Here is a 14,189-nt window from a genome sequence, read left to right on the forward strand (position 1 = left end):
CCTTATACTCCTTATGTTTTGATTTGTAACATTTCACAGGAAAATATTTGTAATAAAATCAATTTCAGAAAGTAAAAATATAATTATTTGCAAAGACAGGAGGTGTAACTGTAATTTGCTATAAATTTTAAAAAACAAAAAACTTCATTTGAGCATGGAACACTTCTCTCCTCGCTTCCTGAACACTTTGAAGTCGGGACACAAACAAAACAATGCATGAACGATTCTGGACGAAAGAAAAAGAAATGCATCGAGGATTCCACAATTCCACCCTGAAGTTGGGAGTGGGAGTGGGAGGGGGAGGAACTTAAGGGGAAATAGTACAAGTTACGCGAAGCGATTATTTACCATACAAATGCTGTGGGAGGTGGGGTACCGAGACATTATCTTATACGAAACGCATTAAAATCCACAAATCATAATAGGCTCCACCAACCAGGTGCCCAAAATGTGCCATTACTGAATCTTCGAGCGCATCATTTTATCCTGGATATAAAACCTCAAGACGGTTCCAGCGCCCACTCCTGTACATTAGCCATAAGCTCTACTTTCTTAAATGTCTCAAATACAAAACAACACAAGAATTTCAAGCCTTCTAAAGTCAAAACCAATTCCATTCTTCGAGATTTTACACAAACAGAAGGATATCAGGCCTTCCAACCTCAAGATCTATTTCCATCCTTCAGATTTAGCACATGTATAACAACTATCTTTCACCAATTCATCCAAACAAAACAACAAACGAGTCTGGTGCTTCCAAAGTCGACTATTTGAGAACACAAGAAAACCAACAAACCGAAAAAGACCCATGATTCCATTTAAAAAGTTAAAGAGGCAACAGAATTAAGCAAACTCAATTTTGTTCCAGATGTTCCAATAATTGTGGCACCTACTCTTGCTCTCTGTTGAGTTCCCCGTTGAACATTTCCATAATCATGCATAATTCAACCGGAAAATGTCATTCAGCACATAGAAGCTTGCTTGCGGGGTAGGCATCAAGTGAAACATCTACAGGTAAAAGATGGAAGACAAAAATGAGATGACAGTGGCAGGGTGGAAAGGAACCAAAGTTAAACAAAATACCAGAAAACCATACAAAGAAAAAAAGACATAAATAAATGATTGTAAAAATGTGTGCGTGCATGCGAGCGGCTGTTTTGGGAGGGGGTGTTTTGGTTTGTAAAAGCGTCTGGATAGGTTTCCTTCCTACTTTGTTTTGGTGTTGAGGAAGGAGAGAGAGAGGTGGGGTTTGAGAGGAGCAGCAGTGATTGCTTTGGGGGCAACCCAACATGCATTTCCATACTTCTCTCCTTGGTTCCCTCTCCTAGCATCCACTTCTGTTTTCTAAATTCAGTTAACTCCCACTTTCCACGTCAGTTTATAAAAATGTTCTCTTCTACAGTTTAGAATACTTTTCTTTCCATCTCTGATTTGTCCAATAAGTTTCTTCTGTATATGGCCTTCTAGTTATTATTTTAACCTCAAATTTTTGTCTACAGTTTTAGTTGATCACTCACATCTATCAAACACGTGCCCAGTTCTCTTCTTCCGGGAAAAATCTGCTTTTCCTTATAGGATAAGGTTCTCTGAAGAAACAGCATAGGCAAGTGAACCAATAAGGTGAAATGAAATGGTTTCTTTTGTAAGAATACAGTTGGGGGAAGAAGGAAGGAAGAGGGGGGGAAGGCGCCTGAAAGGACCTTTTCTCTGTACTTATCTATATATCTTTGTTCAGGTCACTGAGAATAATTGAACTTTCATGCTGATCTGATCTATTTTCTGCTAGCTATCAAAATTCTGCTCTAATCCAAATTCTTTGTTTTATTATCATAAATCCTACCCAGCCTTCTTATTTAGCATATCCATTTCCCCATTTAGTTCGGACCAGAATTCAGTTAGCTGTTAATTGAATCAGCTTATTTTGTTCTTTTAAATTTTCATATAAGCTGCCTATTGAAATCTATTATGAATTTTATAAACACCCCCACCACCTTTTCTCTTCTTTTCCCACGTATTTAATGTTAATTCAAAAAGACTACCTAGATTCTGATCCATATTTCCAAATTTTAGGGTTTCTTTTGATTGATTGCCTACATAAAACAGCGCAACTGGTGCTTCAATCTACTTGGCTCATTTTCAAATGCATATTTGTTTACCAATTACAAAGTGTCAGACTAAAACATTTTCAGCCCTTGAAACTGATTATGGACAAGCATATTTGAACAATGGACTTGCTAAGCAAGCAAAAAGCTAGTCATAAACAACACAAATTAATGGATCAGAACTCAGGATTGATCAGGATTATATGGATTTAAATGTGCTTTTGACAGTCAATAACCTGCCAAGAAATTCAACATCCGAATGTCGTTTTCTTCTGGCATTGTATTACACAGTCCATCTGCTGATGTGCACAACACTTGCAACATTATTTACGTATATTATAGTAGGCATTCATAAAGCAGCCTCACATAATCAAGAAGCAACACAGAAAGAACAACAGAAGGAAAAACAGCTGGAATGGATGCACAATTGATGAGTATTGACACCAATCATACTTCTCTCCTCTCCAAACACTCAACATACTTGATATCAAGACTAGAACTGAAATATCAAAATGCAGTGGCCCAAAAAACTCGAGCAGAACTCCAGCAAGAGTTTGGTACTACTGTACCATCTCATGTACTTGATGCCTGAAATTCAACAGAAAGAAGGCTTTTTCCACTAGAAAAGAGAAGAAAAAAAAATAAGAATAATTTGCGAAGGACTGAAAATAGAAGGTTAGGGTTTCTAGGCAAACCAGCTTGTAGAAATTAACCAACCTTCATCAATGACGGTATAGCATTCTGAAAATTTAAGCCAATTCCATTAGCTGGTTAGGATTCTACTACTGAATATTATGTAGATATCCATTATTGCATAACTTACTTGTTTTACTTGCCAACAATGTCTCACAGCACTCAAACAATGTGCATAACAGTTAAATTTGAATGAACGGTTCAACTCAACCTTTCAGTTGAAGGATATAAATCCAAAACACCAAATTGGATGGTCTCTTTTATTTTTAGTTTTTTCTTTTCTTTAAAAAAAATTGGAAGATTTGAAAATGTTTATTAAGGGCTGAAACAAGTTCCCAAAAAGTTTGGCAGCTAATCGCATTCACTTTCCAAGCACCAAAACACCCAAAATAAAGTAAAAAAAAAAAAAAAACAAGAATGGAAAAAGCAATAAACAGAATTACCAAGATCTAAGTCAGCTGCACCAGAATGAGACACACAAGTCGAGTTGAGTTCTTAAAATATGGAACTAATTAGACTTTTGAAACAAACATGAAAACTTTCAAAAAGTGAAATTGAATTTTCCAATATGAACAATGAATTAAAGATCTGAAACTTGCAAGATCCTCATGCTTCCAAACCACCTTTCCCCAACATGTTATGAAATATGCTGCTGCGCTCACACACATAGGGATAAAATTTTGATGGTAACTGTTGACAATGAGTATTCTCAAAAAGCATGATGAAAAGATGAGAACTACAATTCAGAGATTCGGTCTGAATAACTGGTACATCAAGTCAATCATAGCCATACATTAATGCAACATCAAGCAGTGTTTAGAACTAACAACTGGATTATATGAAATAATTTGTCAACACACTACATAATCCACAAAAATGCAGACAAACACAAGCAGAGATTTAACTCTCTAGAAAATCATAGGTGAATCCAATAAGTAATTTGGGGTCAAAATGAAAAATAATTATCCACATGAAAAGCAAATAGAAAAGCATAGAAACCAAAACGAGAGGGGGAAAATAATATATCCGAGAACAGAAGCTGAACAAACAGCATCAGCATTGCTGGTGGTCGAAACAAATATACAACGAAGAAGGTACATAAATAAACAAGGCCGGGCAACAAAAATAGATCAAGAATAAGCCCGAACAACGAGATAATCATAAACGTGTGCGCCTAATGCATGAATTCAAATTCAACTTTGAGTATATTCAAGAGTCATAACTCAATAATCCAACTAAGTTCCATGAATGGATCAACCAACAGAAACTAGGAATTGCTAAAGAAACCAAAGATGTCCAACATCCAAGTTCCTGCGACATAGGTAGATCAAACGGAAGAGACCTACCAAAAACCGCGAATCCCATAAATAAATAAAAAACAGTAGGTATAGAGAAATTTTTTTCCAATTCACTGTCAACAGTAAGACGCGATTAGATCTTGATGACCTAATTAGTGAATAATCTACAGAATCCATTTAATCTAAATCCCAGACCACGCATATAAACAAGAAGTAAAGAAACAAAACGGAGTAGCATATATGGATATACCAATCAGACTCAACAGTCGATTCAACGATAAACAGATCGACTTAGAAAACCAATGAAACCCTAAAACTCCACTAGAATAGTAACGAATATAAAGGTCATCGGTCGAGTGCGAGTTAGTTGGAAGGTATACCTGACTAAACTTTAGGGCGTGCTGTTCGCCGGCAAGCTGAAGGTTGCCGCTGACGAAAACGAGCATGCCGCCGGCAGGCCCTGAAGGTTGACAATCAACTGTGGTGATACTATGCTGACACTGCTGAAAGGGTAGACTGGTGAGCTTAGCGACGATGTTCTGAGAACCCTGGATCTTCTGACCCTCGAAGGTAAGCATCGAATCTTCCTGATACAAGTTGGCGAGACCCCCACGATTTGCATCAAATGTCGTATAATAGTGCTCCACAAAAGCCTTTGCTACTGCGTCGGGATCCATCGCGTAGGTAATACTCTCTTTCTCTGTCTCCCTTCGCAACTCTCGAAGCAGAAGAAGAAGAATAAGAAACGGAAACCAATTAGGAAGACGGAGGAGGAGACGAACGGAGATTTTAGTTCGTAAAGAGAACGCGAAACGTCTTGCAATGCATCGGCCGGGTTATTTATTATCAAAGGTTTAAAGTATCTCAAAATACCATACCATACGTATTCATATTTGACCCAACCGATACAATACATTTCTACAATTCGATATGTCTCTCCATTGAATTATACTAAAATACATTAGCCAAAGGATACAATACTCGATACAAAACGATTTAAACTATTGGTATCGAGTATTATATCGGTCAGGTGATTTTAAGAGACGTATCGTCTTGTATTGAGTATTGTATCACTCTAACTAATATATTTTAGTGTAATTTAATGGAGAGACACATTGAGATGTATCGTATCAGTTGGGTCAAATATGGATATGTATCTACTAGTATTGGATACTTTAAACTTTGTTTATTTTAGATTACTACAAATGTCTAACTCTAAGAATCATTTCCTTTTACTCCTTTTGTAGGCTTGAATTATTTTTAATACTTCTTTACCAAAAAAAAAATATTTTTAATATAGAGTATCACAATTGTCTTTTCCTTTTTTTTTCTTTTTTTCTTTTTAAGTACTTTGTTGTTATAAGATACTGAACGTAAAAGGACACTATTATGCTCTGTTTATGTGCATAGAAAAAAAATTTCACTATTTAAAAAAAGAACAAAATGAAATTTACAACTAATCTTCAAGAATGGCTTACAAAACTCTCACTTAGAAGGCTAGAACCTTAATCGAAAATCTCAAATCTCTCAATAATGAAAATACATGTATATATAAACTATAATCGGATAAACATGTTATCCCACCAAAACATGTTGTGCGGGTCTATCTTCCAAATCGGATACAAGAATTCGAGTCAACATAACATTTTTCTATAAAAATGAAGTTCAAATATTTTCTAAAACGATATAATATGATACCAATTGATACGTAACTATACACAATTTATACGGTATATGCCGAGACATTTTTCTATTAGATTGTATTAAAATATATTAACTAGTACAATACAATACTTGATACAAAAACGACAAATCCCTTCAAATTACATGATCAATACTCTATTCGATAAGGATATTTAAACCTTAGAGAGAAAATCTACTTCCTATCACCGTTTGTGTAAAGAAAATCTCCGATTCTGATCGATTTGCCTATTGATTCGATCCAATTTTTTAGCCACGGCAATCTGAGCCTGTCATTCCCACACTCTTTTGTCACTCTTCTTGTTAAGAATGGTTTGATATTCACAATGGGGTTCACGTGCTGGGTGGCTTAAGGTTTTTAAATCTATTATTGGTTGATGAGGGTTCACAGTTTAAGATCCACGGAACTCTTATTAAGAATTTCATGATTTAGGGTTCACAGTTTAAGATGCAATGAATTGATGATACGTTGAGCAACGGCATTAAACCAGTTATGAGATACACACCACAGGTTAATTAACCTCCAGGCAGTGCCAAGGATTTATTAACCAAGATTCCTGTCATAATATTTCCATAAGGTAAAGACCTCTATTTCACCAGATATAATCTAATGGACAGTGGTTTTCATGGGTCTCTTCTCTCTCCAACACATACCCCACCCCACCCACCCACAACAACAACAACAACAACAAAAAAAAGAACTTCCCTTTTTTGATCTGGAGGCCTTTCTATCTAAATCTGGGAAAGTATATAACAGGTACAAACTATTATGGAATACAAATCTTGAGATCAGTTCACAGAGATTGATACATCTTAATTCTGAAAGAAGAGAAAGAAGATGAATATGACCTAGTTTTGAGTAAGATGCCACAGACACACAGTCCAACAGCTTTCATAAATAAATCGAGTTAAATCAGGTCAATCTTCTGTGTTTTTTTTTTTTTTTTTGGTAAACAACAGATTTATTCCAACCGGGCAGGGAGTGGGGAGGAACAAAGTTCCACCAACCACAAAGTGGAAGACGGCCATTCTTTCGGGCCCGAAACCGAAAGGGCCTTCCTGGCTAATTGATCAGCTATTACATTAGATCTCCTAGGGATATGGGCAGGGAAGATCTTCTGTGTTGAGAAGATCTGAACCCAAGGCTGCCTCTAAGCTAAATAGCACAACTGCACAAGGCCTCCAGCATCAATAACAAGTTTATTTTTACTGTATTTCAACCTTAAAGTGCTCCTATGCTTAAATACAAGGATTTGTATTCACTCCCATAGCATATTGCTTCTAAATCGATTCCAGTGTTGGACGTATTAAAAGTGAAGACAGTGAATTACCAACAAGGGATGAGGAGAAGCGAAGAGGAGGAAAGGAAGAGAAAATAGATGTGAAGGCTATTTGTGCAGTCTGCTAGATGGGGACACTTTGAGTATTAGTATTCTAGAAGATCGCAAGACACCATACTGTGTATTATGCAAAAGTAAATAAATTAGGGTGTCTCAAGTAAAAGAAGCTTTAAGGAGAATAAAGTAGGCAAGGCTGAAATAAAATCCCAACGGAAGCATGGAAAAAGTTAGAACCTGACAGAGAAAATGATATAATGTGTTATATTAAAATATACTGAGAGTACAACTGTTTATATACAGCTAGATTCACATGTAAATGTAATACATAAGCAACTGACTAACATATGCTAAGAGTAAAACTACTCTCTCTACTCTCTTACATAATCTACGGTTTGTCTCGGCTAACAAAATTGTCTAATAAAATTATGAGCACAAGAAAACACAAACTAATGTAGGAGAATCATCATGGTTTTGATTTATTAAAAAAAATGATACTTAGAATTGCAACAACCACAAATGTATAGGACCAATGAGTAATTCCATAAAAATTATGGGTGACAGTTATTGAAACCCCGTTGAGAAAAGAAACTACCATTACAAAAAACCAATTTGGTTTTATGATTTATACCAAGAAGATCCATGATAGAAATTATTATCTACTTAGGAAAGGAAACTAATTGAAAGATTTAGAGATTGCAAGAAAGATTTTCATATGGTCAATTATTGACTTAGGAAAGCATGTGACAGTCCCTAGAGAGATAATGTAACTCAAGATAAGTACTAGAGAACATAGTGTTTCAAGCAAATAAGTATGGAACATAACTCAAGATACGTACGATGGTGCATGAAGTGTAAGAACCATAAGGTGTCAAGTGAATAAATTTTCAATTACTATTGGGTTACATCAGGATCAGATTTAGGCCCTAAGCAATCAACCTTACCTTACAATTGCACCATGGTCCTCTCCGTTCTTCTCAACAGGTGAGGTTTTGATCAACTCCATAGCTTGTGTTATCTCTGTTTCACAAACCTGGTTCTGTTTTGACATGATTTCATATTTCCATATCTACTGATCTATTTTGCACTTCAGCTTCCAAATTGATACATAAATTTCTATAAAAAGGGCGTTAACGGTGCACAAAGCTTCTGCATTTGGGGAGGGTCAGATTTAAGCAAAGGCACAACCTGTTTCCAGAGAAGCTGTTTCCAGGACTTACAACCATGCCCAAGTGTTCAGAAAGTGAGCATTCCAACATGCCAAGCAATTTTCAAATCTGGAAACCTCTGATTAACCAATCGATAGGTACAGCTTTGGTTTGGTTGACTTTCTGAAGAACAAGGTCACTCCTGATATTCAGAATCCTGAAATAAGAATTTCTTCATTTTTTTTGCAAGACCGTTGTCTCACCAGAATAGACCACACCTAATTTTTTGGACAATGTACCTTTTCATTTGAGTTATAAGATTTCACTCTAACTGCATCTGACTGGAATCCTGTTGAGCTAATCTCCTATTGGATTTTCTGGTAAAGGTCAGACTATATTAGCAACTCAAGAATTGCTCAAAAAAATAATCACAGAATCGGGAGTAGGCTTGTATTAATATGGGGGCAGGCTAACTTACAACTAACCCCAGAATTACCCATAAAACAAAAAAATTCCATCATTGACCAATTTTCAAGCTGCCGACCCTGTAGGCTGAATAAGAACCAATATGTCACCAACAGATGGACCAGAGATCCTGACCAATCCTAGGTCTATTTTTGAGGGATCAGCCCCCCAAATTTGGGCCTTTTCTGATAGTCAAGCAAGGAGATCAAGTGTGGTTATAGAACTAAAATGTAAATACTGAAATGAGACGGTTTACTCTAAATAGCAAACCAGCAGCAGGAATCGCTCCAAGGTAGATAGAAGGTAGGTCTCAATCACAAGGAAATAAACCTCCAAGATTTAGCTTTTCGTCGCTGTAGTTGCAGCACTGTTGAGGTCTGCAATTACTAAAGAAAAAGTTAAAAGACTTAAAATTAGGTTTGAAATTACTTAAAGAGACAGTTAACTACTTGAATATTTTTACTGCAAACCAGTAGATACAGTGAAGTGTTCTCAATGCACATTAATAAAAAGATAGACAAATATGGTGAATAATACATTGACACCTTACCACCCTAGTCTCCCACATCTTGACTCCCAAGACCAACAATATTATGTTTTGACTTTGTAACTGCCTGCTAAGGAGGTTGAGATTTTTGAAATATTTGAGATGTTTCTGCCTAGATTCTCGAAACACTTAAAATTTCGATCAAGTTACTTGAAACTACACATTTTTTTGTCTTGAGAAGGTCGATATTTCCGGAATCTCACTGAGTTATTGAACTATGACAATGGTAGTGTGCAACAGAAGCAAGCTTGGTGGTGACTAATGAGCTGTTTTAGACCTTCCAAAGAGGGGTTGCAGTCTCACAATAGCAGCAGCAGAGTAGATCAATAGGTTGAAGATGCAGATAGAAAAGATAGATAGGGAGAACAGGTCATCTCTCCTAGGACATTAAGTTGCTAAACTAAAAGTTTTCATTAACCAATAAATTGTGTGGCAGGGGAGCCAGGATCCTCTAAGCGGACTACATTATATAGATACAAGTGTTGAGCTAAAAACAGAAGCAATAAATTTGAAAGTCTCCTATTAAGAGCGAAGACTTGAATTGCAAGTAATTCAACAGAATTAGGAGGAAACCAAAATAGAAATTCCAACTTAAAAACAAATAAACACGACAGAAACTAATTCTCCACCAATAAGGAAACTAATTCATCTTCAGTCTTCTAGATTCTTCAAGAGCACCAGCCGGTCTATATAAGCTTATGGATCCCACTTTTTAAGCACATCCACCAGCCAGCTGAAGAACAATGAACAACAAAATTCCCACCCTATGACAGGGTTTGAGAGACTCAATTCTCCACCCAAGGTGGGCAGGCCCTGTTTGGATGGTTGACACTTTGTGTTGGTCCACCAATGATGAAATGGATCAGCCCCCTAGTAATGCTTGGGGCTAGCATAGTACTTGCCATACAATCTGTCACAATGGAAAATTGCCTGTATGTCACAATGTGATATTGTTCCCCCAGCTCTGCTCTCCTGCCACATGTCCTCACCAATTCATTTTCTTTTTTTTTATATGGTTAGCTATAGTTGCGTAATTTATGAGGATTTGGTCAGAGACCAAATTCTTTTATATTCTCAGTTCTTTGTTCTTATTGTTGACACGTGAAACTTTATAAGTTCTTCCACATATTAATTGAGATTACAATTCTGTAGTAAGTTGTTAATATGTATGTTTGTGTAGCTTACTACATTTAATGGGAAGTTAAATTATTCATAAATCATATCTGATAAGATAAAATATTTGTATAGTTCTATTAATTGGAGAGCATCATGTTTTTGCAACCTTGTGAAGCCCACCAGATACCCAAAGCGATAAAAATACTTAGTTGCCTTGGTCACTTTGGTGAAACCTTGTCACCGGAGGAGTTAAGTCGACCCCTCGCTGAGTTCATGGTTGACCCCACATCACTGAGTTCATCTTGACAAATATGGTTTTCTCATCCATGTTCTACCATAAGGGTAAAAGTAAAGGTTTGTTTATATTAACAATCTACATACATGTGAGATTTCTATCATTCCATTGTTCTCCTGAGAGATGCAAAAAGAACTCACCCAGAGCCCTCTGCTTCACCATTTAGTTTTGTTACATCCCATGTACATTCAGAAGAAAGTTAACTACTTAAATTGGATCAAATTCAGATTTATTAAATTTATTAGACAGAGAGAGAAACTTACTCATACACCAACAATATTATTAAGAATGCTTCCATAGAAGAATTCACATATTTGACAAAACATACATTACAAAAGTATACTCACCTCACAGAGATTCTAGTACATATTTAATATCATAAGAGAAATTGCATCACCTTAGAAATACTGTGAACAGGTGATGAACTAAATGCAGAAGCTGCAGTTCATGTTATACATGTTTTCTAAGTGTCAAATGGGACAAGGACTCTGCCATGTGGATATGTCGGTGATAAGATCTCGAAGCTGATCAATAAGAACCTTGAGATGCATGTTCTTATCTTTGAGCTCCTGTTTTCAGAATGGGAAATGATCATTCATAAATAGATACAAAGAGAAATTAGCAAACTCAACACACAAACCCATAAATAGATCAATCTCAAGAATTGGTAGTTGATATTAGGTAAAGGCAAAATGCATCTGAACATAAACATATTCAGATATACATCTGCAAAAGGAAAACAAGGGAAAGGAACATCTGGTTAAAGCAGACAGACACTTCAGCCTGTGAATAAAAATTATGATTGAACAATGACTTCTACTAATAAGAGAAGGCTCAATTGAATGTTACAATCAGCACCAGTTTGAGCATTCAGAATCTTATACATGTGTTGAAATTCAATATATTATTAATGAAAAATCATTAAAGAAACATTTCTATGTTGTCAAGATATAGAAAATTTATTCATTTCCAAATTCTATAACTAAGGAGAAAATCTAGTATATTTTCTATCAAAATTCCCACACATATTCGTACAACACAGAGACGAGCTCACTTGCCCTTCAACCCCGATACTGTATGGACTCAGAGTCTCAAACTTAAAGGAGAATATAACGGGCTACCACATACAGGAATCCCCACCTCCCAAAAGAAAGTTTAAAAACAAAATAAGCATTCAGCATGAACCTATTTCTAATCCACACAACTCATCTCAGTTTATATTGGATAGCAAATGCAAGATTGGTACAGTTACATCTCCTTGTACATATTCAATTAAGTAAATTTTACTCCATTACAATTACCAACAAATAGCTGATAAGTTATCGTAAAGAGTGCCGATACAGGACTTATCCTGACTTATTCACCCAGATACAAAAGGGAAGTGATTAAGTCCAAGATAACAGTAACAGGTTCTTCAGCATGCCTGATTTTTAAGACCAAACATATGAGCATTAACACTTAACAGTAAGTGGAAACATCAAGCCCTGAAAGACAATTCAGGGTTGCACCAGGGGTGGTGAAAACTTCATTGCAGTTGTAACTAAAAGTTTTCCCCAAAAAATAATAATAATAAATAATAGTAATACTAATAATAATATTGAAAAGAGTAGCATCAACAGTTACTTGAGTCATGGCAAGTTAGCAACTGAGCTGCAGATGAAGTTGACAAAGGAAATGCTTTCAATACAACTATGACCCAACCTTTTACATTCAATGCATTTATTCCACCAATCACTAGTGAAAGCACACAAACCTTCACAGGAGAGAACATGTAGAATAGTGTAACCAAGAGATGATTGTCAACAATTCAAACTGAACTTCAAGACCTGCAGAGTTTAGAAATACAAAGTTTTAGATCATTGATAAGTACCTTTCGTAGCTTGATGACTTTCTCTTCTAGTTTCTCAACTTCAGCTTGATCCGTATGGAGTTCTGAACCAGCAGTGGCAGAGCCCACCTCATATGTGTTTGACTATTTTGAGAATTAGAATAAACCATGGTAAGAGAAATCTGAGAAATCTTAAGGTGAAAGATATAGCTAAGATATCATAATCAATAAATACACCATACAAGCCTGGGACAGGTTCATGAATAATAATCAAACAAATCTTTACTGATCCGTCCTACAATCAATGCCCTACAAAAAGGGGGGGAGGGGGGGGGAGGGGGAAATTTGAGTATTAATTAAACCTAGTGTTTTAATCTACCTTCCGAGTGCTAGGAATGGCAAAAAGAACAGCACGAAGAGAAGCCACAGAAGACTTGTAACGGAGACGAGCCTCTTCAAGAGCTCCACCACCTGTTTCAAGGTGATGTGATGAGTCAGAAGCATCAGCACTGATTCCATTGGAAGAGTGAGCAACAGCAGTTGTAGACCATAACGCTGGATTGCAGAGCTCCTCGTTCATGGAAGAGATGATCTGATATGCTGCCTCGATGGTATCCTCTAAATGCTTCAGCCCCTCAACTGCAAATTCCTGAGTGCTTGTCGTACTTAGAATCATGCTTTTCTCTTCCATAATCTGAACATATGAAAGTTAAATATATTAACGATGAACTATATTTGTGTCTTATCACCAAATTTAATTTTGAAACCCATGATACTCAGTGCTTTAACCAAAAGTTCCATGGATGCTCATAGAGAAGGATTTCCCGTTTGATCCAGCTTTAAAAGACGCACTCTTCTAAATTTGGCCAATAATTCTTATTTTGCAATCGTTATTGCAGATTTACAAGTAATTAGTTCCAAACCACCGTTCCCTACTATCTTCTCGTTGAGATTCATTTTATTTCATTTGTAGCTAGGTAAAGAAAGCTTGTGCGAACAGGCAAGCATTAATTAGCGGAAGCAACTATTTGAACTCGGAGGAAGTAACTATCTTAGCCGCCAATAGTATTAGTACCATCAATTTCAAAAAATGACAAATAGACAAAAGAATATATTAAGATTCTAAGATTAAAAATACGAATCTAAACTTCAATATATGATGAAAGAGGAAAGTTTATCCCTAAAAGAAAAAGTAATTTGAACATCAAAACTTGAGCGAAGCAACAACTGATCTTCCTGTTCTACAATTATCAATAAAATCGCAAGTAACACTTGAGAACTTTTAGCGTTAATTTACTAACCCCGCTTCCGACGCAAGATAAAGCGGGAGACTGGAGACCTGGGCGAATTGACCGTCGTCTCTGCCGCTTGGCTGCTCATCAACGGAAACAGAAAAAAAGCCGCGTCTATTTTCATTTCAAAAGCATCGAAAAACTTATAAAGGGGAGGAGAAAGAAAAACGACCTGAACTCCAAAAGGGTACAATAGTTTTAACTTTTAACTACATTATCAAAGAGTTGAGGCTTGAAGCTTTCAAGAAAAGGCAAGAGAAATTAAAAATTGAAACGTCGACAGCAGGGTTCGAACCTGCGCGGGCGAAGCCCAACAGATTTCAAGTCTGTCTCCTTAACCACTCGGACATATCGACAAGCAGATGCA

At 36.3% G+C, this 14,189-nt stretch overlaps 2 protein-coding genes and 1 non-coding gene across 4 annotated transcripts; all 3 read right to left on the bottom strand.

Annotated features, from left to right (window-relative positions):
- Positions 1 to 195: 195 nt before the first annotated feature.
- Positions 196 to 4,923, bottom strand: LOC149019968 (nuclear transport factor 2B-like). The gene is made up of 2 exons (XM_089147965.1): positions 4,474 to 4,923; positions 196 to 1,008 (listed from the first exon to the last, which is right to left on the bottom strand). The coding sequence occupies exons 1-2, from the start codon at positions 4,768 to 4,770 to the stop codon at positions 934 to 936; spliced, it is 372 nt and encodes a 123-aa protein (XP_089004091.1). The 5' UTR covers positions 4,771 to 4,923; the 3' UTR covers positions 196 to 933.
- Positions 4,924 to 6,735: 1,812 nt separating this feature from the next.
- Positions 6,736 to 14,018, bottom strand: LOC149019969 (mediator of RNA polymerase II transcription subunit 30-like). Of its 2 annotated transcripts, XR_016172130.1 has the most exons (5): positions 13,832 to 14,018; positions 12,910 to 13,224; positions 12,573 to 12,674; positions 11,100 to 11,271; positions 6,736 to 9,121 (listed from the first exon to the last, which is right to left on the bottom strand). XR_016172130.1 is itself a non-coding variant. In XM_089147964.1 (4 exons), the coding sequence occupies exons 2-4, from the start codon at positions 13,219 to 13,221 to the stop codon at positions 11,173 to 11,175; spliced, it is 513 nt and encodes a 170-aa protein (XP_089004090.1). In that variant the 5' UTR covers positions 13,222 to 13,224; positions 13,832 to 14,018; the 3' UTR covers positions 9,150 to 11,172. The 2 variants fall into 2 exon arrangements, 1 of the variants encoding a protein (XP_089004090.1); XM_089147964.1 differs by lacking the exon at positions 6,736 to 9,121 and having other exon boundaries at positions 9,150 to 11,271.
- Positions 14,019 to 14,096: 78 nt separating this feature from the next.
- On the bottom strand, positions 14,097 to 14,178 carry TRNAS-UGA (transfer RNA serine (anticodon UGA)). The gene has a single exon. It is a non-coding gene; the product is annotated as a tRNA-Ser (tRNA).
- Between the last annotated feature and the right edge of the window lie 11 nt (positions 14,179 to 14,189).

Source organism: Hakea prostrata, chromosome 3, assembly GCF_041222555.1.
Source record: "Hakea prostrata isolate BN-2017 chromosome 3, UWA_Hpros_2, whole genome shotgun sequence".
NCBI lineage: Eukaryota > Viridiplantae > Streptophyta > Magnoliopsida > Proteales > Proteaceae > Hakea > Hakea prostrata.